This window comes from Chiloscyllium plagiosum, unplaced genomic scaffold (genome assembly GCF_037043375.1).
Source record: "Chiloscyllium plagiosum isolate Xiang-an unplaced genomic scaffold, Cpla_swu_hap1 HiC_scaffold_15, whole genome shotgun sequence".
In the NCBI taxonomy this organism is placed as follows: domain Eukaryota; kingdom Metazoa; phylum Chordata; class Chondrichthyes; order Orectolobiformes; family Hemiscylliidae; genus Chiloscyllium; species Chiloscyllium plagiosum.
The window spans coordinates 21,170,681-21,196,424 of NW_028270153.1; the positions used below are offsets into that span (position 1 = coordinate 21,170,681).

At 39.6% G+C, this 25,744-nt stretch overlaps 1 protein-coding gene across 4 annotated transcripts in view; it reads left to right on the plus strand.

Annotated features, from left to right (window-relative positions):
• Positions 1 to 3,259: 3,259 nt before the first annotated feature.
• Positions 3,260 to 25,744, plus strand: part of lsm14b (LSM family member 14B) — a 28,173-nt gene continuing 5,688 nt past the window's right edge. The window contains exons 1-8 of one of the 4 annotated variants that reach the window (XM_043710657.2): positions 3,260 to 3,505; positions 7,621 to 7,775; positions 8,450 to 8,585; positions 9,882 to 10,022; positions 14,945 to 15,100; positions 15,328 to 15,408; positions 18,951 to 19,112; positions 20,485 to 20,653. In XM_043710657.2, coding sequence (XP_043566592.1) covers positions 3,385 to 3,505; positions 7,621 to 7,775; positions 8,450 to 8,585; positions 9,882 to 10,022; positions 14,945 to 15,100; positions 15,328 to 15,408; positions 18,951 to 19,112; positions 20,485 to 20,653 — 1,121 coding nt within the window. In that variant the 5' untranslated portion in view covers positions 3,260 to 3,384. Of the gene's footprint in view, positions 3,506 to 7,620; positions 7,776 to 8,449; positions 8,586 to 9,881; positions 10,023 to 14,941; positions 15,101 to 15,327; positions 15,409 to 18,950; positions 19,113 to 20,484; positions 20,654 to 25,744 lie in introns of all 4 variants that reach the window. The other 3 variants (XM_043710656.2, XM_043710658.2, XM_043710659.2) reach the window with 3 other exon arrangements.

Consider the following 25,744-nt stretch of genomic DNA (forward strand, 5'->3'; position numbering starts at 1 on the left):
GCTGAATTCAAGAGGTCAAGGTGACAGTAACAGTCCTTGATATCAAGATCATGTTTGACAATGTTTGACACCAATTTTGCCAGGATTCCTTGATGCCAATGAGAAACATGGAAACTTTCCATTGGTTAGAGTTATACCGAGCATATAGGAAGTTGATTGTCATTTTTGGAGGTCAGTCATCTGAGTTCTAAGACATCTCCCCAAGAGTTCATCAGAATTGTCTCCTTGGCCAAACATTTCTGCTGCTTTGTCAATGACCTTCCCGTCCATTATAAGGTCAGAAATGAGAGTGTTTACTGATAATTGCACAATGTTCACTAACATTCACAACTCGGCAGATACTGAAGCAATTCATGTCCAAATGCAGCAAGACCTGGACAATATCCAGGTTTGGGCTGACAATGGCAAGTAATATTTGCAAGACGCAAATGCCTGACAATGACCTTTTCCAGCAATAGAGGATTTAACCATTGCTCCTTGACATTCAGTGGTCTTACCATCACTGTATCATACACTTTGAACATCTTGAGAGCTGCTATTGACTAGAAACAGAATTCAAGACTAGCCAACTAGGTACTGTGGTTACAAGAGTAGGTCAGAAGCTAGGAATCTGTAGCACATAACTCTCTTCCTGACTCTTCAAAGCCTGTCCACCATCTGCAAGGCATAAATGGACAGCAGCAGTTCAAGAAGGCAGCTCACCCCTACCCTTGCAAAGGTAACTTGGGATGGGCAACAATTGCTGAGCCAACCGGAGATGCCCACATCCCTTGAAAACATTTTAAAAAGTCCCTCCAGACTTCTGAAAGGCAAAGGGAGGGGAAAATATGTTGATGTTGTCATGCTGGAGATGGTGGAAATAATAGCATGAAAAATTGAATATGGGGTCTGCTGGGTTGGAAATTGAGAAAAAAAAAGGATCTTTATCATGATTCTGCGATTGAGAGGGGGCTAGGAAAGTAGTCAAATTAGAAGAACAGGAAATGCAGTGGACTTGGTTTCAACCACATGAGGGAACTGAGGGATGGGGTGAGGGAGGAAAAAAATCAGAGAAAGGAAGACCAACTGGAACAATCGCTATGTAAGGTTGTTCATCAGAACAAATGACTGGAAGATGGAGAATCTGTGAGAATTAAATAGAGTACTTAAGAATCCAAGGTGTGAGAAAGTGTAATTAACCTGGTTACGGATGTCAGTGGTGGAAGTGGGTACTGCAGATGTTGGAGATTAGAGTCCAGATTAGAGTGGTGCTGGAAAAGCACAGCAGGTCAAGTAGCATCCGAGCAGCAGAAAAATCGACATTTTGGGCAAAAATCAATTTTCCTGCTCCTTGGATGCTGCCTGACCTGCTGTGCTTTTCCAGCACCATTCCAATCTTGACTCTATGGATGTCAGTGACCTAGACAGAATATTAGTCAACAACCATTTCTGGACAGAGGCGTCCAGAGAAGGAAGAGAAGCATTAAGAGATGGATCATTTGAATGTGCTGGAATAGTGGAAATCTAAAGCAATGTTATTGAAATTTTCTAGTTGAGGGACAGAGCAGGGAACAGTTTCTAATACAGTTATCGATGTACCAGACAAAGATACAAGGGAGGAACTTGATTAGGACTGAAGATAAGAACGTTCACACAAAAACATTGTTACTAGTAACCCGAGAAATTACTGAGCAGACCCTCTTCACAATGAAGATGTTCTTGCTCCAAAAAAGAGACATTATCGAAACATCTATTGAGAGTTTCACTAGCCTGGAGTTGATATTGTCCTTATTATTTAGAGGAAGTGAGTGGAACTAGAGGTTAATTTGATTAATGTGAGAACAAGTTCAGCCAAGCAGAGGAAGGTGAGACTGGATGGAGACTTTATTCAAGGAAGGAATTGACAGCTTTCAGACAAACCTTATGAGGATGAATATTTAAGAAGTTTGGTTGTTCACGGTTTAAAGTAAATATTGCACAAAATGTGACTTTAAGCTTTCAAATGCCCATCATTTTAATGCTCCACTCCACTCTTATATTTCTGTCTTCAGCTTTCTATACCATTTCAGTGAAACTCAACGTAGGCTTGAGGAACAGCACCTCTTTTGGAATGGAGAATTAAAGTGACAGGCAACTGGAAGTTCAATGTCACAAATATGCACTGTTTCATTTTTTGTCATAGATACACCTAATTGGCACTTAATCTCTCCTGTTCTGTGGCCAACCACAGATTCCCTTTTTGTTGTTATTCCTTTTCCCCTTACCCACCTTTACACTCTGTAACATCTCTAAACTTCCATTACTAATGAATGTAACTACCATAAAACATTAATGCTTTTTTGTTCTCAAAGATCACAGATGCTCTCAGTAGTCCCAGCATCCAAAGCATTTTGCTTTTGTGTAAGCTTGGCTTACACATTGTTAATCATCAAAATTAAAAGCAGAACTGGGAACATTAGAAATATTAGGAATTAAATTCTGATCATAGTAAGGAGACAGATTATTCTCAAAAGGTGTTTCATTAATGTCTCTTTTTTTGGAACAAAACATCTTCATTATGAAGAGGGTCTGCTCAGTAATTTCTCGGGTTACTGGTAACAAGATTGAGAGGGAGGAAGGCTGAGGCATGAATGCATAAGCTGATATTGTTATCTGGCTTAAAAATAAAAACAAGAAAAGGCTCTATCACCTCTAAAGTTGGTTTCAAAAATAGTATTTGTGGTGTCATTTTGAAAGAGAATTGTTGGCAAAGGCTCTACAACCCAAGAGATACATGTTCACCAGTATAATTATTCTTAATCAAAAAGTTCAGACATGGTACGACACAACTGCGAAACTTGGACCCAGATCTTTTTGGTGCTAAGATAGGGGCCAACAGCGTGGGTTCAGTTCCCGCACTGGTTGAGATGACCGTGAAGGACTCTCCCTCTCAACCTCTCCCCTCACCTGAGGCGTGGTGACCCTTATAGGTTAAACCCAATGAGAGCCCTGTGGTCTGGTAACTATAAGGACTTTACTTTTAGCGACACCCCCTCTACACTGTGAGACTTCTCATTTTATAGCGGGTAAACATGTGCCTATTAAATGTGATTACCTGCCCGGACTTGGCTAAAAACTGTGGGTGCAACGGTGGACCGCCGACCTGCAGGTGCCGCTGGAGGCGGCGGGCCGGTCCCATGTCCCCCGAGGCGGGGAGGGGAGGGGAGGGCGTGGTCGCAGTGACGGTGACGCCTTATTTAAGCGCCGCCAGTCGGGGTGGGAGGGAGGTGGGACTGTGCCGTTGTGGGCAGCGAGAGCGTGTAAGTAAGTGATTGAGTCGGTTTAAAAAGAGAAAAACTGTAGAACGGCAGTGTGGAGGAGGGTGGATAAAAAGAAGGTGGGGAGCGACCGGTTTTGGCCGTCACAATGAGCGGCGGGACGCCGTATATCGGCAGCAAGATCAGCCTCATCTCCAAGGCGCAGATCCGCTATGAGGGCATCTTGTACACCATCGACACGGACAACTCCACAGTGGCCCTGGCCAAGGGTGAGTACGGGCTCCTGGTGCCTTCGTATTGCGCCACCGAGGGGGCCTCTCTGTCTAACCATTGATGTATTTATTTCCATTCCTTATTACTCGCTTGGACAAGCATGGCCTTATTGCTTTGCCCGTCTCGCCAGCTACCGATGGCGCCTTTTGTCCTATTTTTGCCATCCGTCAGCTGCATCGATGTTTTGTGCTTCCAACCCTCTTTGGGTACCCCTATACTTAATGTTTGGGGGAGGGGAGCGTCCGCTTGTTTTCGGAATTTACATTTGCCCTTTTCTCTACGGCACGGAAGGATTGTTGACTTCGCATTTTTTCCAGCTCTCCAGAGACACCTAGATTTGTTTATGGTACTTTGGATAATTTGAGGTTTTAAGTGTAGTCAGCTGGTTGAAATCAAAAGTGACCCGCCCCCGTCTTTGTGAGGAATCACGGGTTGGTGGTCGATAAAGTCGGAAAGGGCACACTTTTTTAAAAAAAATCCCAAATTGTTATGATAGCACCTGGAATACGTTTAAAGCTCCGATGCTACTTTCCCCCGAGAGATTTGGAGTATAAATTAGTATTTGATAGAGTGGCGATATCTAAAATAATTACAATATTAATTCTGTAATATTTCATTCTTACTGGAACACTTCTTGGCCACGTTAGGCAGCCTCCATCTCTTCCATCCAATGTTATCCACTAAAGATATTTGCAACGTTTTCAGTCATACCATAACCATGTCTTCTGCCTTCAATATTTCCCATGGCGTTTGATTTCTTCCCCACCTACCTACCTACCTACCTTTCTTTGACTCTGTCCCCTTATTTTTCATCACTTTTGTAACCCATGCCTTTCTAATTCCCTGCAAATTGTTTTACCTGATTTTTCTCTTTATGAACCTGATGAGCATTGAGCATTTTGTTTTTAATGTCATTTTCCTAAATCATCTAGGGAGCTGCAACTTTGCATCTGCTTCTCATTTTGTTTTGAATTGAAGTTTATTCTTGAACATCTCCCAATGCTTATCTGTTTTAATGAAATTCTTTTCCAGTCAATTTCTTGATTTGCTCCTTCATTTTATAATGACTATTCTAAATCTAACATATGAACACTACTTTCGTAGATGCTCTTTCTGTGAAATGTTGCACCTGCTTCATATCATTCCCCAGAACTAGATTTCCTGCTGATTCCTTGATTGTTGGGTTTGTAAAGGTTCAATTAAATTGAACTGTTATCTGAATGAAATTGCATGTTGCTAAAGTAGGGAAAGTTTGTTCCTACTTGAGTCTTGAGTTTCCTTTTTCTCTCCATTCCCAAATGGAAATTGCATGCAATTTTGGGATTTAGGGGTATTGTTCATGAGTTATAAATGTAGAAGTAATCTTTTCTAAGAATAGATTTCAGTATAGCTTAACCAGGTCGTAATTAATATACCAATTTTATTAGAGCTTGAAGACACTTAAGATATTTGATTAGCCCAAGGCTGTTGCAAACGTGGCTTATCTGTATTAGTTTTCCAGATCGAACCTTTTCACAAGTGCAAGGGTTAGTTTTGAAACATTTGACCTTTTTATTAAACATTGACTGTAGCTCTATCCAAAATAAATGGGTCAGCTTAAATGCTCTCCCATTGTCCAGTAAGTGCTACATGGTCTGCAGACTTTTACCTTAAAATTGCAACTGGATAATTGCACATTCTGTACATATTTGCAGAAATCAAAATAATTGACACTTGTATTGTTGCTAATCTACCAGAGCAATTAGCGTTTTAAAGTATTTTTGATTTGTGGTAGTGAGTGCTTACCAATTTGAATCCAATAGAATGTTAAGCTATCTCATCACTAGCTGATCTGAAAAGGTGGGTGAGTTTGGTAGATTGCTTCATGATTTAATATTTGTGTAAAAGAAGGTATTTCACTTTTTTGCTTTATCTGAAGTAATTTGACATGTATTTTCTGATTTAATTAAATCTTATTAACTAATTGGTTTTGCTGATTGACTGACTAATCTTTTCACCTGAAACACTCTGGATGTTTGGGGATTCAGTACCTTAAACAGGTTAATGTTTAGGAATGCCTTTCATTTCCCTCTTCAGAAAAGTATGGTTTTTCATGTAGGTTTTAAATTTAACTTTGAGTTATGTGGGATCATAGAATCTTTGTAGACCTGTCAAGAATGTACTAATCAGAGAATCTGTTCAAGGAAACACTGGACTTGCAGCAGAAAGAAAATGCAGTTTTAAGGTAATGTCAGGAAGAACTTGAGGATAGGTGTCTCAAATGAACCTGGTGGTTGCTCAGAATGCATTTCTGCCAGAAGGGTTTGATTCCTCCTTTCAAACAACTATGCACTTGACAATGCAGAGAATTGTTAATTGTTTTGTAAACTGAATTTGGTATCATTCCTTGAAGGTCCAGGGAGCAAAAGACTCCATTTTGATGTAATTTCCCCCCCCCCCCCCTTCATTTTTGATGGTTTACATTACCTGTAAAGAGCTTTGCTTGTCAGTATTTAATTGGTCCTTTTTTTATATAAAAGGAAGAAACAGTCATGTTTTTCGTGGGAAAGTTGTGATAGCATTTGAGGTTTTTAAAAGCAAATGATTTAGATGGTGTATTTAATGCCAGTGAAGCAATATGCATGTCCCTCAGACAATTTTACAGGAAAGGTGAAAGGCATCAAACCCCATTCTGTAAGCTGAATATTTTATTTTGAGTATCTTGCAAGACTAGTCATGAGTTTCACTTAAAGTTTCTCTGCTTATGAGCCAAAATAAACAATTAGCACAAGATAAGAGTTTGTGGAGTAGCAGGTACACTTTAAATTGGTTTTGAAGTCTGGCCTGGTGCTATTTTTTTTTATGGAAGATTTTGTAGGCTGTAGCTAATCTTCAGATCTGACTGATATCTATTCACCCTATCCTTGTCCCTCATTTTATAAACCTAAGGTCTTTCTCCTAAGTTGGGGTGTCCAAAACCATGGTGCATAGGTTTAAGGTGAGAAGGGAAATACTTAAAAGTGATGGAACGGCAACGCTTTCATGCAGAAGGTGGTGTGTGTGGAATGAGCTGCCAGAGGAAGTGGTGAAGGCAGATACAATTACACCATTGAAAAGGCATTCGGATAAGTGTATGAACAGGAAGAGATTTAGACCGAATACTGGCAGATAGGACTAGGTTGCATTGGGTTGGGTTGTCTTGTCGGCTTGAGCAAGTTGGACCGAAGGGTCTGTTCCCGTGCTGATTATTGCAAAGGGATGATAAGGGAGCAGTGTACTTGTCAAATTGCCTTGCTGAATTGCATTTGAGATAAGTCTGACTTTGCAGGACTGTGATTGGCTTGAAGAAGTGTACTCACTACTGATATGATACTGATCACAGCTTTAGCGTTTTGAAGAAAAGCATTAAACTGCATGAAATCCTGAGCTTGCAGTCTCCTAGCTTTTCAGACTGGTCAGTCCTCCCCACATTGAATATAAATATTCTTGCCACAGAGATCACTAATTATTGGCGAGCACTTTTGCGTTGCTGCTGACTGCAAGCTTTGAGCCATTAAGCACATTAGTATTGTCTTGGAAATTGGAGTGCCTCGCTACATGTGACAAATTCAAGTGGTCAGTCTCTAGTTGTGAACTCGCGTGTTACAGGAAAGCATTGTACTATAACGCTAATTATACAATGTGTATACACTTGTGGTATGTGGCAATTTAACCACCTAATTATGTATATTTAAACTTTTTTTATTCTAAGCTTTGGCAAATCAAAAGATCTGGAAATGTGTTGCTGGAAAGGCGCAGCAGGTCAGGCAGCATCCAGGGTTCCCTGGATGCTGCCTGACCTGCTGTGTCTTTCCAGCAACACATTTCCAGCTCTGATCTCCAGCATCTGCAGACCTCACTTTCTCCGCAAATCAAAAGATCTCAATCTTATTGTAACCAGGCGTTAAACTTTAACCTTGTACAAAGATATTTGGATGTTGAAAAATGGCTAGTTGTGCAATTCACTTAATTTGACAGCTATTATCAGTTTAATTTGATTTAACGATAGCTTAAAACTTTAACTGGTATTCGTGAATCCATGAAATTTTGTTGGGTTTATCTGATGCAAGACATTTCATCTTTGTTTTGGCAGTAAGATCGTTTGGAACAGAAGATCGCCCTACCGACAGACCTGTCGCCCCAAGAGATGAAATCTATGAATATATCATCTTCCGTGGTAGTGATATCAAAGATATTACTGTCTGTGAACCTCCCAAACCACAGCCCCAAGATCCTGCAATAGTACAGGTGAATTACTGAAATTATTCAATAAGAAATCAAGCATTTTTGGGACACCTCTTAGCATCATTCCAGTCGCTAATGTCAGTAAACTGGGAAAATTTAAATGGGTTATTGTCGATCACTGTTTTAAAAAAAATTACTCTCCTTCCTTTAAGAAAACATTCCATCCCTTTTAAGATAGGTTGACATTCATTTCTTGAAATGGCACCTGAAAGACTTGCTTTCTCTCTTGTTTCAACTTCATCCACTGATATCTTGGGCTTTGGTCCACAGGCAATGATGTAACTGCCTCTTGACTTCCCTTTTGTTTTAAGCCTACAAACATCCAGTTTAGCTGTTTTGTTTTCATTGTGTAAAGTAACATTCTTTACTAGAATCATGTTTTGTGAAAACATTAGCCAGAATTTGAAATTTATGCAAGATCCTTTGGATGTAAAAGTAAATCAAACTACTGGCACAAATATGCTGTGCTGAGCCCTCACCTACTTAGTTTTAGTTCAAAACTGCAAATGGCAATTCTTTTTGGTAGAATAAAGATTGTGTCCATTCAAGTCTTTGTTTTGCCAATGTCTGTTTTTTTTTTTGTGAAAGTGTCTTGAGTTTTACAGTTAATTGTAGGGAAAAGCAATATGTTATCGGTCCCTGTAACAGTCTCAGTAATGACAGCATCTTCCTTCTAGTCTTCGTTGAGTGCTTCGTCAAACGCTTCATTTCAGCCTCCGACATCATACAGTCCATTCCGCAGTATGACTCCATATAACCAATTTGGAGGAGGATCTCTGGTTGGACAGCAATATGGCAGTTCTGTGGGTCTAGGTTAGTGTGCTTTCTTTCATTGCTGAGTAATGTATCTGATAATGGATTAACATTTTTACGTTGAATTGCTATTTTGGTTTAGAAGTTAATGAAGTTAACCATCTTTGAGCAGAATTGTGGAAGTATCAATTAGTGATAACCTGACGGATTTTACAATCTTTGCAACTAATGAGTAACTAGTAATTAAAACTTTAAATGTCTAAACAAGTTTAGATGTTGCAAACCAACTTAAGCAAACTGGTTCCAATAAATTTAAGATTTTGTCCCTATCAGTGTCAGTTTAGTGCTTTTTTTTTATTTTTAAAAAATAAGCACTGTACTAACTGCTGCAACATACATAGACTCCTTTTCAAACTGTCAGTGGAATTACTCAAGTCTTTAATTTTGAATTGCTTTCTAAAATACTCATGTCTAATTTTACTTAAGGGTATAACTTTGACATTTGATCAAGTTCATTCTGCCTTCATACATATTGAAAACATTGCACAAAATTGTAAATAGTTTAAACATTTTTTACCATTGAATTAGTGCAACTGTCCAATTCTGGGAGTGAATATTAGCTAATTTCAAATATATTGAAGCAGGATTTTTCATTACAAAACTTAACTACTGTAGTAAACTCAATTTCCAATTTAGTTTGTTTATTGGAGCCATTGAGGCCTGGCCCCTTTTAATCCTAAAACTACAAAGACCTAGTACTTTCTAAAGTTTTGGTAGCTTCAACTTAACCATTTGTCTACATCTATAGATTACATTGGGTCACAAAATCTATGATTGGGTTTTTTTTAGAGACTGGGAAATGTTTGGTGTTGTGAAATTGAAGAATACAAGCTGAAGTAGTGCAAGTGCATTCAAGCTTCATTCCATGCAATAATGCTGCATCCGGTTTAGATGAGCAATTGGGATTCACTTTGCAATAGGGCAGCAAGTCCTTTGGAAGAACGCTTCATTATCTGGGAAAGCACCGACTCTTCGGGACGGCTGCAATGCATTGTCGACTTAACTATTCCTCAATGAAATGCAAGTTCCTGGCTGGATGTTCAACTGTTAACACGTTGATTCTGATGCATTTTTTGCTAATTGCATGCTTGCACTACTCTGATTTTGTCCTTGCATTTTCACAAAGTGGTGTATAATTGGTTATTCTGAAGAGTTTGTACAAATTTTGACAAATGTATATGAGGTTATTGTAAATTGTCTTTGTAGAATTTGCAGATACATAACTTCTCTTAACATTTAAAATTTGGCAGCATTGATCTTCTGGTTCCCTTTTCTTTCCTTCCTGAACTTTAACAGGATGTTCAACACCCACCCAAATCACAACTGTTTCTCACTCCTCCAGTACTGATAGTCCTCCCTCACCACAACCAGCCTTTACAGAGCTTGAAATACCACCTGAGCCAGCACCCTTGCAGAAAAGCCAACTGATTTCTCAGGGTAACGTCTGACTGTAGTGTGCTTAGGTTGTTTATCTGTTACTTCAATGCTAAGCAGTTGTCAACCTGTTTTAGTTTAAAATGTCTATGTGCAGCATGTGCTGGTTTGGAATTTTATTGTTGAAGCAACTTTATTTTAACTCACCATCTTTGAGCCATGCCATGATAAAACCTGCTAATGACCATACTTGCAGAATTCCAAAACAGCAGTTCAAATGGATCCTATTCATTCTAAGTTACACCTAAATTAATTGCAGCACATGGTTTTATGCATCCAAATGTGCAAACTTTCCAATAAAAATTGTTAAACAAATATTCAGTTTTGTTAAATTAAAGTTGATTTGCATGTCTTGTTTCTACTGTTTTGGAACCTTGTTGCTAATGTCTTTAGTTTGCTTTGTGAATTTCTTCCTCATTTATAAACCAGCACTAACATTTAAATGGCAAGCTTATAAGTGGTGAATGTGGACAAATGATTCCATTAAAATTTTTTAGTAACTTGAAATCCAAAACTCTCTTTGAAGATATTTATTGTAATCAAAGCTACTTAAATGTTTTGCAAAAAGTGGAATTTTACTGTATTAATTGCTTTGGGTTTGGCATGTATGGTGTGCCATCTTGCTAGCAACATGGTTGTAATTTCTCTGTACAGTAGGCTCCATGAGAAGAGAGAAAAAAAGTGGAAGCAGGCTATTGTAAATAACAACATAGGACGTTTGGCTCAAATCATCTAGTTTTGGTCTCAAGTTCCACTGTTTTCTAGCATTAGTATTTGAATTGTCTTTTTAAAATATCCTATATTAAATGTGAAGAAAGATTGACCCCTACAATAGCCACTTAGTTGCAAATTTCAGTTGGAAAATTTCTAGAATTCTTGAAGTATTTCTTCTGTATGTATGTACTTTCAGAAACTAAATGGTTTCCAATAATAGTGATAAGGGGCTGTAAGCTGGATATATTCTGGGTTGTAGATGTCCAAGGTGGTGTAATGTGGAATATGAACAGTTGCGTCAATGTGAAGAATTTGGGTTTGTTGAGGGTATCTGCTGAGGTGTTTGTGCTCAACATCTTGATCTGAGGCCTTCCAGTACACTTTGCAGTCCCAGATTACTGGTGCTGAACATGTATGTATCTGTTCCAGTTATCAACGGCCAACCTGGGAGATCTAATTTCTACAATTCATACCATAAAGCTGATGGAACATGCCCTTATCAATTTTTAGGCCAGTACAGACAGGGGTCCCTCAAGTTTACAATTTGTCATTATACCCGCAGAGCCATCAAAGCATCAACCAGTTGCCAAGACAGATTCTTGAAGCTTCCATTTGCCATATCCAGCTTATGTGACAACGAAATTGCACCTTGTTTCACATTTTGCTGGCAGTATTCATAATACCATTATCTTTTGACAGTCCCTTGTGCTAGTTATATTGAACCCAACATCCAGGGTGATTGCAGTGGGAAAAGTTATTCCTGTGTGTGTAGGACCTAATGCTTGTCCGGGACCTAGCTGTGAATGTAGAAAGCACCTACAACCTGTGTCACCTGGTAGTGCATGCCTGCATTGATCAGGCCATTGACATTGAAGGATGGCTTTTCTGTTTCAATTGCAGGTTTGTTACTTGGTGCTCTTGTGTTCTGTATGAGCACCTGTTCCTTTGTTAGGCAGCTGCAGGAGAATAATTGAAAGCTGTGTCCTTGATTATCGGCATTGGTGAGCTGGACCAGTCCACCATTCATCTGAGCACTTTCATTGTGCTTTAAGCAGATTTCTCCAAGATTGACTATGAAGAGGATGCTCTCTCTCACCACTTTGAGCACATGCAGTGCTACTGTCTTTACTGCCCCATGCTCAATTGCAAATGATGCAAAGCTTAGGTCTTATTACATTTGTTTATTTTTTCTATACCAAAGGTTTGCTCAGATGCTTAATCCCTCTGCAAAGTTAGAGGCCTGTCACCCAGCTGTTGCTTAGCATTTACCCTTCATTTAAGCACTTCTAGCATCGACCTCCCCTATCACACTCTGTGTTTTTTACTTATTGGCCTAAGTGTTTTTGAAGTGAAAGGTTTTTTTTTGCTTATCATTTTTGGGCCAGTTTATTCTGACTTCCACTTTTTGGCTGTAGATAAATATTGAGAGGTCACTCTGATTTCTGGCCACAATTGGTCAAAGAAATTCTAATCAATCTGACATGGTCTTCCCAGTCCATCCCACAAATTAACCATGCTTTTAAAGGATTTTACAAGCATTTAAAATGAAACCTACACAAACTTTTTGTGCTAATCAAGCAATTTTATAGCTTCATCTTTGAAAGCTGTGGCTGTTCTGTTTGCTGTGACTAATTTTTATAAGTTTTAACTGAGGCGATGGTGAATTCTGATGAATGCTTCTTTGAAAATGATGCTGTGGCCTTGATTTTGTGACAAGTCCAAAAGTAGCTGTTCTAAAAGAATGTGATATCTTCACAAGTATTTTTGGATCCTCCATTTATTGTCAGATATTCCTAAGTAGGCACATTAATGAAGACCCCTGCTGTACTTTTCTAGCACCACTCTAATCTAGACTCTGGTTTCCAGCATCTGCAGTCCTTATTTTTACCCAGATTAAGGGAAGACCCTGTACCCAAGACAATAAGGTTAACGTTGGCTGCAATAGTTCATGCTGTGTTTGCAATTAGAATCTGTTTCAGAAGGATGTTATGACAACCAGGTCATCTAGAACCAGGGATTACAGTTTAAGGATACAGGGTGAGCAATGAAGGACTGAGCTGAGAGTGGTGTGTGTGTGGAGTTCTGTGTCATAGAATGTGTTTGAGGTCAAAACCTTGAATGCTTTCAAGGAGTTCTAGTTCTTCGGACTAGATGGTCCCTATGGTATAGGGAGAAAGGAAGAGGGCACTAACTTGGCTGATCAGCCATGATCAGGTTGAGCCTGCTCTGCCAATCAATGGGCCAAATACCCAATTCTCTTATTTGCCAATTGGATGTGGACAATGATGCCAAGAATACATTTATTGGTGATGCAGGAAAGTGGCTAGATGGTTTTTTTTTTAAATTGGAGATAACTTGCGTATTAGATCAGTGCTAGGAAATAAATTACTAGTCCATCTGGTATCCAAATCTGGCTTTAAATCAACATGGATTGCTTTGTTACCAGAGAAACTGACCACTGGGTCAAACATTGCATGTTCAGCATGGCCTTACTTGGGAGGAAAGATCTTAGTCTGGGGAGTGAGAATGGTTCTACTGTCTAGTTTTGTCCTCTATTTCTAAATATCTAGATATCTAAATCTGCTTTCTAGTTTAAATTGGGGCATTCAGCATTTGTTGTAGGATATTAAAATAGTCCTGTACTATAAGCTGCTGCGCAGTTCTAGACATCTATTATACATCATACTCTGAGGGGGTGCCAGTGTTGGACTAGGGTGGACAAAGTTAAATATCTCACAACACCAGGTTATAGTACAACAGGTTTATTTGGAAGTACTGGTTTTGAGTGCTGCTCCTTCATCAGGTAGCAGCTACCTTAGGAAGACTTAGAAGCTGTTGGGACAGTATTTTCTAAAGAAACTGGGTTCATTAAAGATGAAGATGCATTTTTGTTTCAGACTGGCAGAATAACCAGAACAAAATGATTTTAATTTTCTTTTGACTTCAGTTCAGAAGGATACAAAAGTTAATGCACAAGCATTTTCTCTTGGGTATTTCTTTTCTAATTCAGAGGAATCAATCGCCTTCAGTATTGAGTCTCTGGAGCTCGCAAGCAAAGAGGTTGAGATAGAAATCAAGTTGAACTGTCAAGTTTAGGCCAGCAAACTTTTTGAAAAGAATGGTAAAATTAGCAGTATAGTTTTTTAAAAATTGAAAACTTAAAATCTGAAATAGAATTGGTATTTTTCTGGCATGGAGTCTGCAATGGGCAGTGCTGGGAGTCTTTGGAACTTTGGTTCTGTCTAAAGTGTTATGTATGTTTTATGCTTGTGTTTTAAACTTTATGTTGCAGTTTTGTGAATTTTTTTCAACTAACTGCCTTTAGTAGCTGACTGCAAAACTAAATATGATCCATCATTCTGGGATCTGACTTGTCTAGTATTAGTCACCTGTTGTCATAACTGATTGTTTAAATGAAGACCAGGAGGGAACTTTGAACAAGACTTGAGAAACTAGTCAAGTATATTAGTGCAGGGAAAATCTTGGAATATTTACAATGTCCTAGGGGAAGTGAGTGAAGTAACAAGCTGAAAGGGTGGTCCTAAATCTGAGAGAAAAGTCAATACGTTGCCATGCTTGAAGGTAAATAAGATGAAAGCAGGATTTAAGATGGCATTGTATAATGGAGAAACTGCATTTCTGTGGGCTTAGTGTTGAACCAACAAGTCTATAAAGTGACTCCTTTTGTGTCTCAGTCGCAGTTTGAGGGAATGGACTAATGAAGTAAGTCTCGATGAAGTTGATGTTTAACTATAGTTTTTGCTGTTGTCATAGTGATCATTGTATGTTTAGCCCACTTTACAAATTGTGTAATGGTGTTTCCAGTAAAATTTACAACATCAGTTCATTAAAGCACAGCGAGAAGTTTAGTTTTGCTATTACCTCATTGGTCAAATTAACGATGAGGATGTTTTCTGAGCTAAATTCCCACTAAATAGAACTTTTGAACTAAACTAAAGTTTTCAGATGTTCTAGGTGGATCCAGTTGATTCCTGATGTATTCATTCATTGGCATTCAGACTTTTAATGCATTAATCATTTTTCCAATAACTAACCAATGGCACCCTCTTATTATATTGCTGTGTAATAATTGAGTTTTATTTCTTTTGCCCATGTTACGCTTTGTTAAATGAAGCTGGCATCTCTAGTGTGTGCAGTCTGTGCCCTGTATCTGTTTGCAAGCACTGAAGTGAATTTTGTCTATTCAGCAGCTACTGGTTTTCCATTTTTTCCACCAAGGCAAAGTCCTATGGTGGAACAAGGTGTGCAGACAAGCCCTACAGAAGGTCTTAATCAGAAGAACTTGCAACAGGATAAAATCCCTGCCAGCATAAATCAGCAATCTGTTGGACCAGAGCAAAGAAAAGGTAAAAGTTCTTTGGACCTATATCATTGGCTATGAGAGGCATGAGTTTTCATGTATAGGAACTGGTTTGCATTTGTATCATGCAGTAAAATTACTAGCGGCCAAATCTATTGCCACTGTTCATCTGATAAATGGGTCCAGGCATTAATATACCACCATACTGAATATTTCATCCAGTTGCTGAATTCATGGTTAATATTATATACTATTTTTATCTTTTTCTCCCAGTTGTACAACCGACTGCACAGCCAAGTCAATCTCAAGTGAATGATGAAAATAAAAAACCTCAGCCTCAAAGGAGGCGATCAGGTAATCTATTCATCTAACAGACTTGTAGGTTTTTGTAACCTTTTTAAAAGCATGTTTTAAGAATTTAGTGTCTTTGAAAATAGCAACAGTTGTATAATGTGCAGTGGATACTGAGCTAAATGCAAAATTGTCACCCAATAAGATGAAATCAGTAACTACCTGTGAATTGATTATTTGATGCTTGAAAACGGTTGTAGTCAAGAGAAATTTGTTCTGCAGGCCATGAGGCAGAGGTTGTCTTTTAAAACATGCACATTTCTCTATAATCCAGTTTCCTTGTATCAGTTTTGTGATTCAACATGTTGTCAATGTCCATTGTCAGCTTGAAAGTCTGGCAAATTTAAGAGGCTGATGCAAGTGATTTGTGTGTTGAAGTAGTCTCAATGTTGGTTCTGCGTTTGGGTCCGTGGTTAGGGATGATGTAGAGCATCTGATGAAGGATTTGCTGGAGATAGGGAATGAACAGCCAGAACAAGGACTGGAAGAAATGGAAATTAGTCCAGATGAGGGTGTGATCTAAGAATAATTGAAGCTTTTGATCTGTCTTTTTCTTATATCAAGAAGTATTATGTGACTTATTCCTCACCAGCAAATCACTCATTATTAATTGATTTTACATGCTTGTTAAGGGCAATGCGGATCATGAAAGAACAGATAAAATTGGTGTTTTTTTTTTAAATATAATCAACCTGTTCGAATGTTATATCTGATCTCTAGAGCAGGTGGGACTTGAACTCGGGCCTTCGGGGCCAGAGGTAGGGATACTACCACTGCTGTTAGAGCCCTAGCCTTTTCTACCTTTTAAAAAAGAAATGCACCTGTGTAAAGTGCTGCATAAAATGAAGGATGATCAGAAGACTGCAGCTGAAGAGAAATGGTGCACATTTGACGTTGCATTGTAGTGGGTGGATTCTAATGCACGTTTGTCTTATCTCCAATATTTAAAGGTCAAATAGTCTGAACACTTAAAGTGTGTTTCTAATTTTAAATTAAAGTAGCTTTATCTCTTCTTTCTCCTCCTCTGTTTTCTGGTCTTTCTGAAGAATGTAATTCTCATTGACCAATATTGCTCAATTAATCAACCCCACCAAAACCAGAATGGGCCAAGTTTTGACAGTTTAGAATTAGATTCCCCTGTATGGAAATGGGCTCTTCGGCCCAACAAGTCCATACCGACCCTCCGAACAGTAACCCACCCAGATCCATTCCCTTGCCCTATACACTGGGCAATTTAGCATGGCATTTCACCTGATCATTCATCTATGGATTGTGAGAGGAAACCGGAGCACCTGGAGGAAACCCATGCAGACACGGGGAGAATGTGCAAACTCCAACACTCGCCCGGGGCTGGAATCGAACCCGGATCCCTGGCGCTAAAGCAGCAGTGCTAATCACTGAACCATGGTTGCATATATTAATTGCCATCAAAGCTGTAATTTTATGAATCAAATTGTCTGAGATAAAAGGGTAATTAAAGAAATGCGCATATTCTATCCTCTCTCCATATGTGGTTCTTGACATTTGAATTTTTAAAGATATTATCTTCCAGAGTTTGTTCCTTATCCTAATCAGACAGTTGCCATGTTCTCCAAGAATGTCCATAATTATGTATGCATCTAATAGGTAATAGCAGCTTTGTTTTGAGCTCTGGTTTTGTCTAATTTGGAATGCTGAGAAATGTGAGGTCCATTGCAACGACACAACAAAATTCAGGATCTGAATTGCAGTTCTGCACATTTCTTCAAAATTCAGATTTTGTTATGGTAGAGATATCATGGACCCACTTCTACGCTGGAGTGCAGAAATGGGCAGTACAAGCTCAACTGGACCTTAGAGGAAGAATTTCCCCTCCTGTCCAGCTTTGAGAATCTATTACCAATTTTAATTTTGAAGATCTAAGAGCTTGGACAAAATACTTGAAGGGCACAGTGAAAGTCAGCTTTTACAGTATAAGAGGTCCTTCAGCCTGTTGAGTCATCAAGCATCTATTTATTCTAATCTCATTTTTCATAACTTGGTTGCATGTTATGGTGTTTCAAGTGCTTGCTTATTTATATTAAAATATATTAAGTTTATATCCTGCTTCCCCTGATGTAACCATGCTGACTATCCTTAATTTAGTCCTTACCCCTCCAAGTGGTGATTTAATTCTGTTGTGCTTTTTCTCCCCAGTAAATGCTGTACCATTTTTGACTCACTGGCCTGTGGGTTTCCTGGTTTAGGCCTACCACCCTTATTGAATAATAATACCATGTGAGCTGTCATCCACTTTAGTACCCCTCCAATGGCCGAGAGAGTAAGAAAATCTCAGAGCCCTGCAATTTCCTCTTGCCCCTCACAGCCTCAGATTTATCTTATCTGGGCTTGTGGATTTCTACATTTTAAAGCTTGCTTTAAAATCCTTTAATACTTTCTCACTGTTAATCTGTTCCAAGTATTTCATAATTCTGATTTCGGTGCCCACATCATCCTCGAGTGCATACAGATGTAAAGTACTTATTTAAAACCTCAGTTATGTCCTCTGGCTCCACAGATTGCCACTTTTGTTCCTAAGGAGACCCACGTTGTTTTCTTGCCCATAATACTTACAAAAACTCTTTGGGATTTTTTTAATGTTACCTGCCACTGTGTTCTTGTATACCTTTTTGATCTCAATGTCATTTTAATAACTGACTGCACTTTCAATTTCTCTAGGGTATCTGATGTTTTGAGCCTTCTATCTGCCATAAGCTTCATTACTTTTCCTTAAATTCTATATCCCTTGATGTCCAGGTTTCTCTGGACTTGTTGGCTTCCCCTTCACACTTACGGGAATGTGGTGGCCCCACACTCACTTATTCTTTTTTGAATAACTCCCATTACTGAGGATTCGCCTCCACCAGGGTGTTACTGGGTACGGGAGGTTTGAGTTATATAAAAGCTGGGACTGTTTTCACTAGAGCACAGGAGGTTGAGGCAATCTGATAAAATGAGGTACAGGTAGAGTTAATGGTAGTTGTCTTTTCCCTAGGATTGAGGATTTCAAGACTAGGGGACCTATTTTTAAGATGCAAAAAAAGCCACAAGGGCCCAAATGTTCAGTGGTTTGTATGGAGTGAGCTTCCTGAGGAAGTTGTGGCAATGGGTACAGTTAGACTGTTAAAAACCATTTGGGTAAGTATATGAATGGAAAGGTTTGGGGAGATAGATGGGCCAAGAGTAGGCAGGTGGGACTAGTTTGGGATTATGTTCAACATAGACTGGGCGGACCAGAAGGTTCTGTTTCCGTGCTGTATAACTGTGTTTCAAAACTGTTTCATACACCACAAAGTCTATTGTGAAATATTTAGCTACAATTTACATGTCTCGGCATCTTCAATTGCTTCCTGCATCCAATTCCCAAGAACCTCTAGCCACCGCTACCTGAAGTCAATCTTTTAAAATTCAAGTTGGTTGATAAAGTTATAAAATGTTTCCTATTTTGTGAAATGAGTACTGATTCCTTCACCTTTAAGTTTAAAGTTTTCACTTAATCTTAATGCAAAGAATTATAATTATTTTAGGCAACAGAAGAGTCAGAAACCGTGGAAGAGGGCAAAACTTTTCTGGAAACAATAAAGAAGCAACAATGAAATTTGAAGGGGACTTTGACTTTGAAAGTGCAAATGCTCAATTTAATAAGGAGGAGTTTGAAAAGGAGTTCCAAAACAAATTAAAAATTAAAGGTAAATTATCACTTTTCTCAAATAGTTTGATTGAAATTGCAATAAAGTATGCAGAAACTTCATTGGCTATTTTAAAAATGGGTATTACTGGCATTTGTGATTAAGTTCTTTTGCCCTTGAAGCCAGGTCTTGGGCACTTGAGCAGAATTTATATGGCATCTTCTAATGTAGTAAGCACTTTTCAGGAATTTTAGTCCAGACAAATGGGCCAAATATTCTCTTCCTCTTCACTGCTAATAAATGTAAGACTTTTTTGAGTCACCTAAGATATTAATACAAATTAAGTGCCTTGAAGTAAGAAAGCAAGACAAAGGAACTGAAGTGTCAGGACAGAATTCCAGAGCTTGGAACTGAGGCAAATGACAGTGGGACACAATTCTAAAATCGATGAGAATTAAATGAACGCCTTGAGGGTTGTGGCTGTAGATGGAGACAAGTTAGGGGTGGGGCAAAAGAGTAATTGAGGTTAAGAATTTTAAAACAAAGACTTCTTCACAGGGAGCCATTGTAGGTCAGTGACCACAGATGAACAGAACCCAACAAATTGAGAGTTGTCAGCAAAATGTTTTAAATGGTGGGAGAGCTGTGAAGAGCATTGGAATGGCCAAACCTACAGGTGTTCTGAGACAACAAAAATGTTGTTTGGTGTTTTAGAGATAACAAGTAGCAGCTTTTAATGGAGTGAGTAGATTGTGTCTGGGTCAAATGCCACACTAATGAAACACTGGTTTAGTGTCTCATTCCCAGCGAGAATGACTGGGTAGGTAGTTTGGAGCAGAGTCCAAACAATAGCTTTAGTTTCCTGTTGTTTAACTGGATACTTTCTGTTCATTACTGGATGTTGGTCAGTCTAATTTAGAAACATTGTATCAAAGGTTGTGGTGAAGGGTGTCATCAGCATGCAATGAAGATAGTCTTTTCAATACTTGCAGATTAAAATCTTTTCATACTTAACCAGTGCAATTTTAAACCTGTGTTTACCATTTGTTACTCATGGTTTTTAATACTGCACAAGTTTCACTGATTAAAGCCAACTGGATGAGACTTTTGTCTCAAACTGCCTTGGTATATGCACCATGTGCCCTGGGTAAGAGCGCTAAATGGAGACGAGTGAAGTTTAAAATCCATATTTTCTATTGGTTTTTTTTTTTAGGAATCACCAGACCACAGTTCTCATTTTATATTTATCCAACATGGAGTGAACAGCACCAAAGATTTTACCAGCCTCCAAGTTACGCAACCTAAACCAGTAGTAACATAGGAATTATATAAACTGGCATGTGTTGCATGGCTTTGAAAGGTGGATGAGGTCCAAAAGATAGCTTTTTGTTTGTGCTTATAATATTATCTAATGCAGTATTGTAAATTTTAGACGACCAAGTGCATAAAGGAGATATTGGTGATCAAGAAGAAAAAGGAGACTCCAATGTTGAGACACCAAGCACTGAAGGAAATAAAGAAGAACCACCTCTCGGACCCAACTGTTACTATGATAAAACAAAATCTTTCTTTGATAATATTTCAACAGAGCCAAAGACGAGGTAAAAGTTGTGCAGTTTTTCATGTATTTTCACATTTGGTAGCCTTAGTGTTTGGATATGCTTGACTAATTTATTTTTCTGATGCTTCATTAGGGAGATTTAATCAAAACTTGGATAAGTACATGGATGATGATGGGATAGCGTAGGGGAGCGAGCTGAGAATAGTTTACAGGTTGGCGCAACATCGAGGGCCGAAGGGCCTGTTCTGTGCTGTATTGTTCTGTTAACTAGTTTGTCAGAGCTTTTCTGTAGTCTTGCAACTACTTCTGTGGATATTAAGAGTACTTTTATAACCAGTTTTCAAGTTTGGTTTTATGGTGTCCTTCATTGAAGGACATGATTTTGTTCTCAGAAGCAATTCCTAAGCTTGCAGTTGAATACCTTCTGTATGTTTTCAAGTTTCCTTTCGTTGAATTAAATGAAAGTGTAACCATCAATACTGCCTCTGTCTGAACCATCCTTCTGATGTGCTAATGCGGTGGATTGCAGGTTGAAGTATTGTAGCTTTTAAAGTGGGGCAGTTTTGTTCATGGCTTGAGCTATAATGCAGTGGCAGTCTCTGGGTGGAAAGCTGGATGTTTTTGAAGCAATTTATACACAAACTGTGACTGTATAAAGTGCAATATCGATTGTCTGTGGAAACCACTCCCAAAACATTATGGATGAGGAATTTGCAACACCAACAGTATGTGATGGATGTCAGTTATAGGAAGGGGGTAAAGTTTCAGATACAGTCACATAGCTGGGTTAACTCCAGGAAAGGTAAGAGAGGTACATAGCTAGTGCAGGAGCCTTCTGTGGCTATACCCATTTCAAACAAGTATGCTGTTTTGGATAATGGTAATGGATTCTCGGGAAAGTAGCACGAACAGCCATGTTTCTGGTATTGAGACTGGCTGTAATGCAATGAGGGGTACATCAGGTTCCAAGAGATCAATTGTGTTAGGGGATTCTCAAGTCCGAGGTACAGGCAGATGTTTCTGTGGCTAGCAGTGAAGAATCAGAATGGTGTGTTGCTTCCCTGGTGCCAGGCTCAAGGATGTCTGAGGGTGCAGAATGTTCTTAAGGGGGAGAGGGGCCAGCAAGAGGTCATTGTAGACATTGGAACCAACGACCTAGGAAGGGAAAGGATTGAGATTCTGAAGGGAGATTACAGACAGTTGGGCAGGAATTTAAAAAGGAGGTCCTATAGTAGTAATATCTGGACTACTCCTGGTGCTACGAGCTAGTGAGGGCAAGAATAGGAGAATAGAGCAGATGAATCCATGGCTGAGGAGCTGGTGTATGGGAGAAAGATTCACATTTTTGGACCATTGGAATCTCTTTTAGGGTAGAAGTGACCTGTACATGAAGGACAGTTTGCACCCGAATTGGAAGGGGACTAATATACTGGCAGGGAGATTTGCTAGAGCTGCTCGAGAGGATTTAACCTCTCAGGGTGGGGGTGTGATGGGACCCAGGGAGGGAGTGAGGAAAGAGATCATTCTGAGACTGGGACAGTTGAGAACAGAAGTAAGTCAAACAGTCAGGGTAGGCAGGGACAAGATAGGACTAATAAATTAAACTGCATTTATTTCAATGCAAGGAGCCTAACAGGGAAGACAGATGAACTCCGGTCTTGGTTAGGAACATGGGACTGGGATATCACAGCAATTATAGAAACATGGCTCTGGGATGGGGAGGATTGGCAGCTTAATGTTCCAGGATATAAATGCTACAGGAAGGATAGAAAGGGAGGCAAGAGAGGAGGAGAAGTAGCCTTTTTGATAAGGGATAGTATTACAGCTGTGCTGAGGGAGGATATTCCTGGAAATACATCCAGGGAAGTTGTTTGGGTGGAACTGAGAAATAAGAAAGGAATGATCACCTTTATTGGGATTGTATTATAGACCCCCTAATAGTCAGAGGGAAATTGAGAAACAAATGTAAGGAGATCAGAGCTATCTGTAAGAATAATAGGGTGGATATGGTAGGGGATTTTAACTTTCCAAACATAGACTGGGACTGCCATAGTGTTAAGAGTTTAGATGGAGAGGAATTTAAGTATGTACAAGACAATTTTCTGATTTAATATGTGGATGTACCTACTAGAGAAGTTGCAAAACTTGACCTACTCTTGGGATATAAAGCAAGGCAGGTGACTGAGGTGTCAGTGGGGGAGCACTTTGGGGCCTGCAACCATAATTCTATTAGATTTAAAATAGTGATGGGAAAGGATAGACCAGATCTAAAAGTTGAAGTTCTAAATTGGAGAAAGGCCAATTTTGACGGTATTAGGCAAGAACTGGTATGCTTTCCTTTATTGGTCAGAGTAAATAGTATAGGAGCTGGGAGGTCATGTTGCGGCTGTACAGGACATTGGTTAGAACACTGTTGGAATATCGTGTGCAGTTCTGGTCTCCTTCCTATCGGAAAGAAGTTGTGAAACTTGAAAGGGTTCAGAAAAGATTTACAAGGATGTTGCCAAGGTTGGAGGATTTGAGCTATAGGGAGAGGCTGAACAGGCTGGGGCTATTTTCCCTGGAGCGTCGGGGGCTGAGGGGTGACCTTATAGAGGTTTACAAAATCAGAGGGACGTGGATAGGGTAAATAGGCAAAGTCTTTTCCCTGGGGTTGGGGAGTCCAGAATGAGAGGGTATAGGTTTAGGGTGAGGAGAAAGATATAAAAGAGACCTATAGGGCAGCTTGTTCACGCAGAGGGTGGTATGTGTCTGGAATGAGCTGCCAGAGGACGTGGTGGAGGCTGGTACAATTGCAACATTTAAGAGGCATTTGGATGGGAATATGAATAGGAAGGCATGGTCGGGTTGGACCAAAGGGTCTGTTTCCATGCTGTACATCTATGACTATAACTTTCAAAAGCTGATTGGGTGCAGATGTCCGTAGGCAAAGGGACAGCTGGAAAATGGGAAGCTTTCACAAATGAGAGAATCCAGAGAAAGTATATTCCTGTTAGGGTGAAAAGGAAGGCTGGTAGGTATTTGGAATGCTGGATGACTAAAGAAAGTGAGCGTTTGGTTAAGAAAAAGAAGGAAGCGTATGTAAGGTATAGACGGGATAGATCGAGGGAATCCTTGGAGTATAAAGAAAGTAGGAGTATACTTAAGAGGGAAATCAGGAGGGCAAAAAGGGGACATAGCTTTGGCAAATAGAATTAAGGAGAATCCAAAGGGTTTTTACAAATACATTAAAGACAAAAGGATAACTAGGGAGAGAATAGGGCACTTCCAAGATCAGCAAGGTGGCCTTTGTGTGGAACCGCAGAAAATGGGGGAAATAATAAACGAGTATTTTGCATCAGTATTTACTGTGGAAAAGGATATGGAAGATATAGAAAATAGTGAAATAGATGGTGACACCTTGCAAGATGTCCATTATTACAGAGGAGGAAGTGCTGGATGTCTTGAAATGCATAATGGTGGATACATACCTGATCAGGTGTACCCTAGAACTCTGGGAAGTTAGAGAAGTAATTGCTGAGATATTTGTATCATCGATAGTTGCAGGTGAGGTGCTGGAAGACTGGAGGTTGGCTAATGTGGTGCCACTGTTCAAGAAGGGTGGTAAGGACAAGCCAGGGAACTATAGACCAGTGAGCCTGAAGTCGGTGGTGGGCAAGTTGTTGGAGGGAATCCTGAGGGACAGGATGTACATGTATTTGGAAAGGCAAGAACTGATTAGGGATAGTCATCATGGCTTTGTGTGTGGGAAATCTTGTCTGTCAAACTTGATTGAGTTTTTTTGAAGAATTAACAAAGAGGATTGAGGGCAGAGTGGTACATGTGACCTATATGGACTTCAGTAAGGCGTTTTACAAGTCTCCCCATGGGAGACTCATTAGCAAGGTTAGATCTCATGGAATACAAGGAGAATAACCATTTGGATACAGAACTGGCTCAAAGGTAGAAGACAAGGGTGGTAATGGAGGGTTGTTTTTCAGACTGGAGGCCTATGACCAGTGGAGTGCCACAAGGATCGTCGTGATTTGGATGTGAGCATGAGGTATTGTTAGTAAGCTTGCAGATGATGCCAAAATTGGAGGTGTAGTGCACAGCGAAGAAGGTTACCTCTGATTACAACGGGACCTTGATCAGATGGGTCAATGGCTGAGAAATGGCAGATGGAGTTAATTCAGATAAAAGTGAGGTGCTTCTTTTTGGGAAAGCAAATCTTAGCTAGACTTACACACTTAATGGTAAGGTCCTTGAGAGTGTTGCTGAACAAAGAGATTTTGGAGTGCAGATTCATAGCTCCTTGAAAGTGGAGTCGTGGGTAGATAGGATAGTGAAGAAGGCGCTTAATATGCTTTCTTTTATTTCTCAGAGTATTGAGTACAGGAGTTGGGAGGTCATATTGGGGCTGTACAGGACATTGGTTAGGCCACTGTTGGAATATTGTGTGCAGTTCTGGTCTCCTTCCTATCGGAAAGATGTTGTGAAACTTGAAAGGGTTCAGAAAAGATTTACAAGGATGTTGCCAAGGTTGGAGGATTTGAGCAACAGGGAGAGGCTGAATAGGCTGGGACTGTTTTTCCCTGGAGCATCGGAGGCTGAGGGTGACTTTATAGAGGTTTACAAAATTGAGGGGCATGGTTAGGGTAAAAAGGCGAAGTCTTTTTCCCTTTGGGGGGTTGTGGGGGGTCCAGAACAAGAGGGCATAGGTTTAGGGTGAGGGGGGAAAGATATATATAAAAGAGACCTAAGGAGTAACTTTTTCATGCAGAGGGTGGTGCATGTATGGAATGAGCTACCAGAGGAAGTGGTGGAGGCTGGTACAATTGCAGCATTTAAGAGGCATTTGGATGGGTATATGAATGGGAAGGGTTTGGAGGGATATGGGCTGGGTGTTGGCAGGTAGGACTAGGTTGGGTTGGGATATCTGGTTAGCATGGATGGGTTGGATCAAAGGGTCTGTTTCCATGCTGTACATCTCTATGACTCTAATTTCTATTGGTAATTAACTTCATTAAGGAATTAGAAAGCCATTGAAATAAACTTGCCTCTTTTGTTTAAATACAAAAATAATAGTTCTTTTGGGAGGTTAAAAGAGCAGTTGGGGAGTCCATAAAATTGGTTCATAACTTGATCTAAA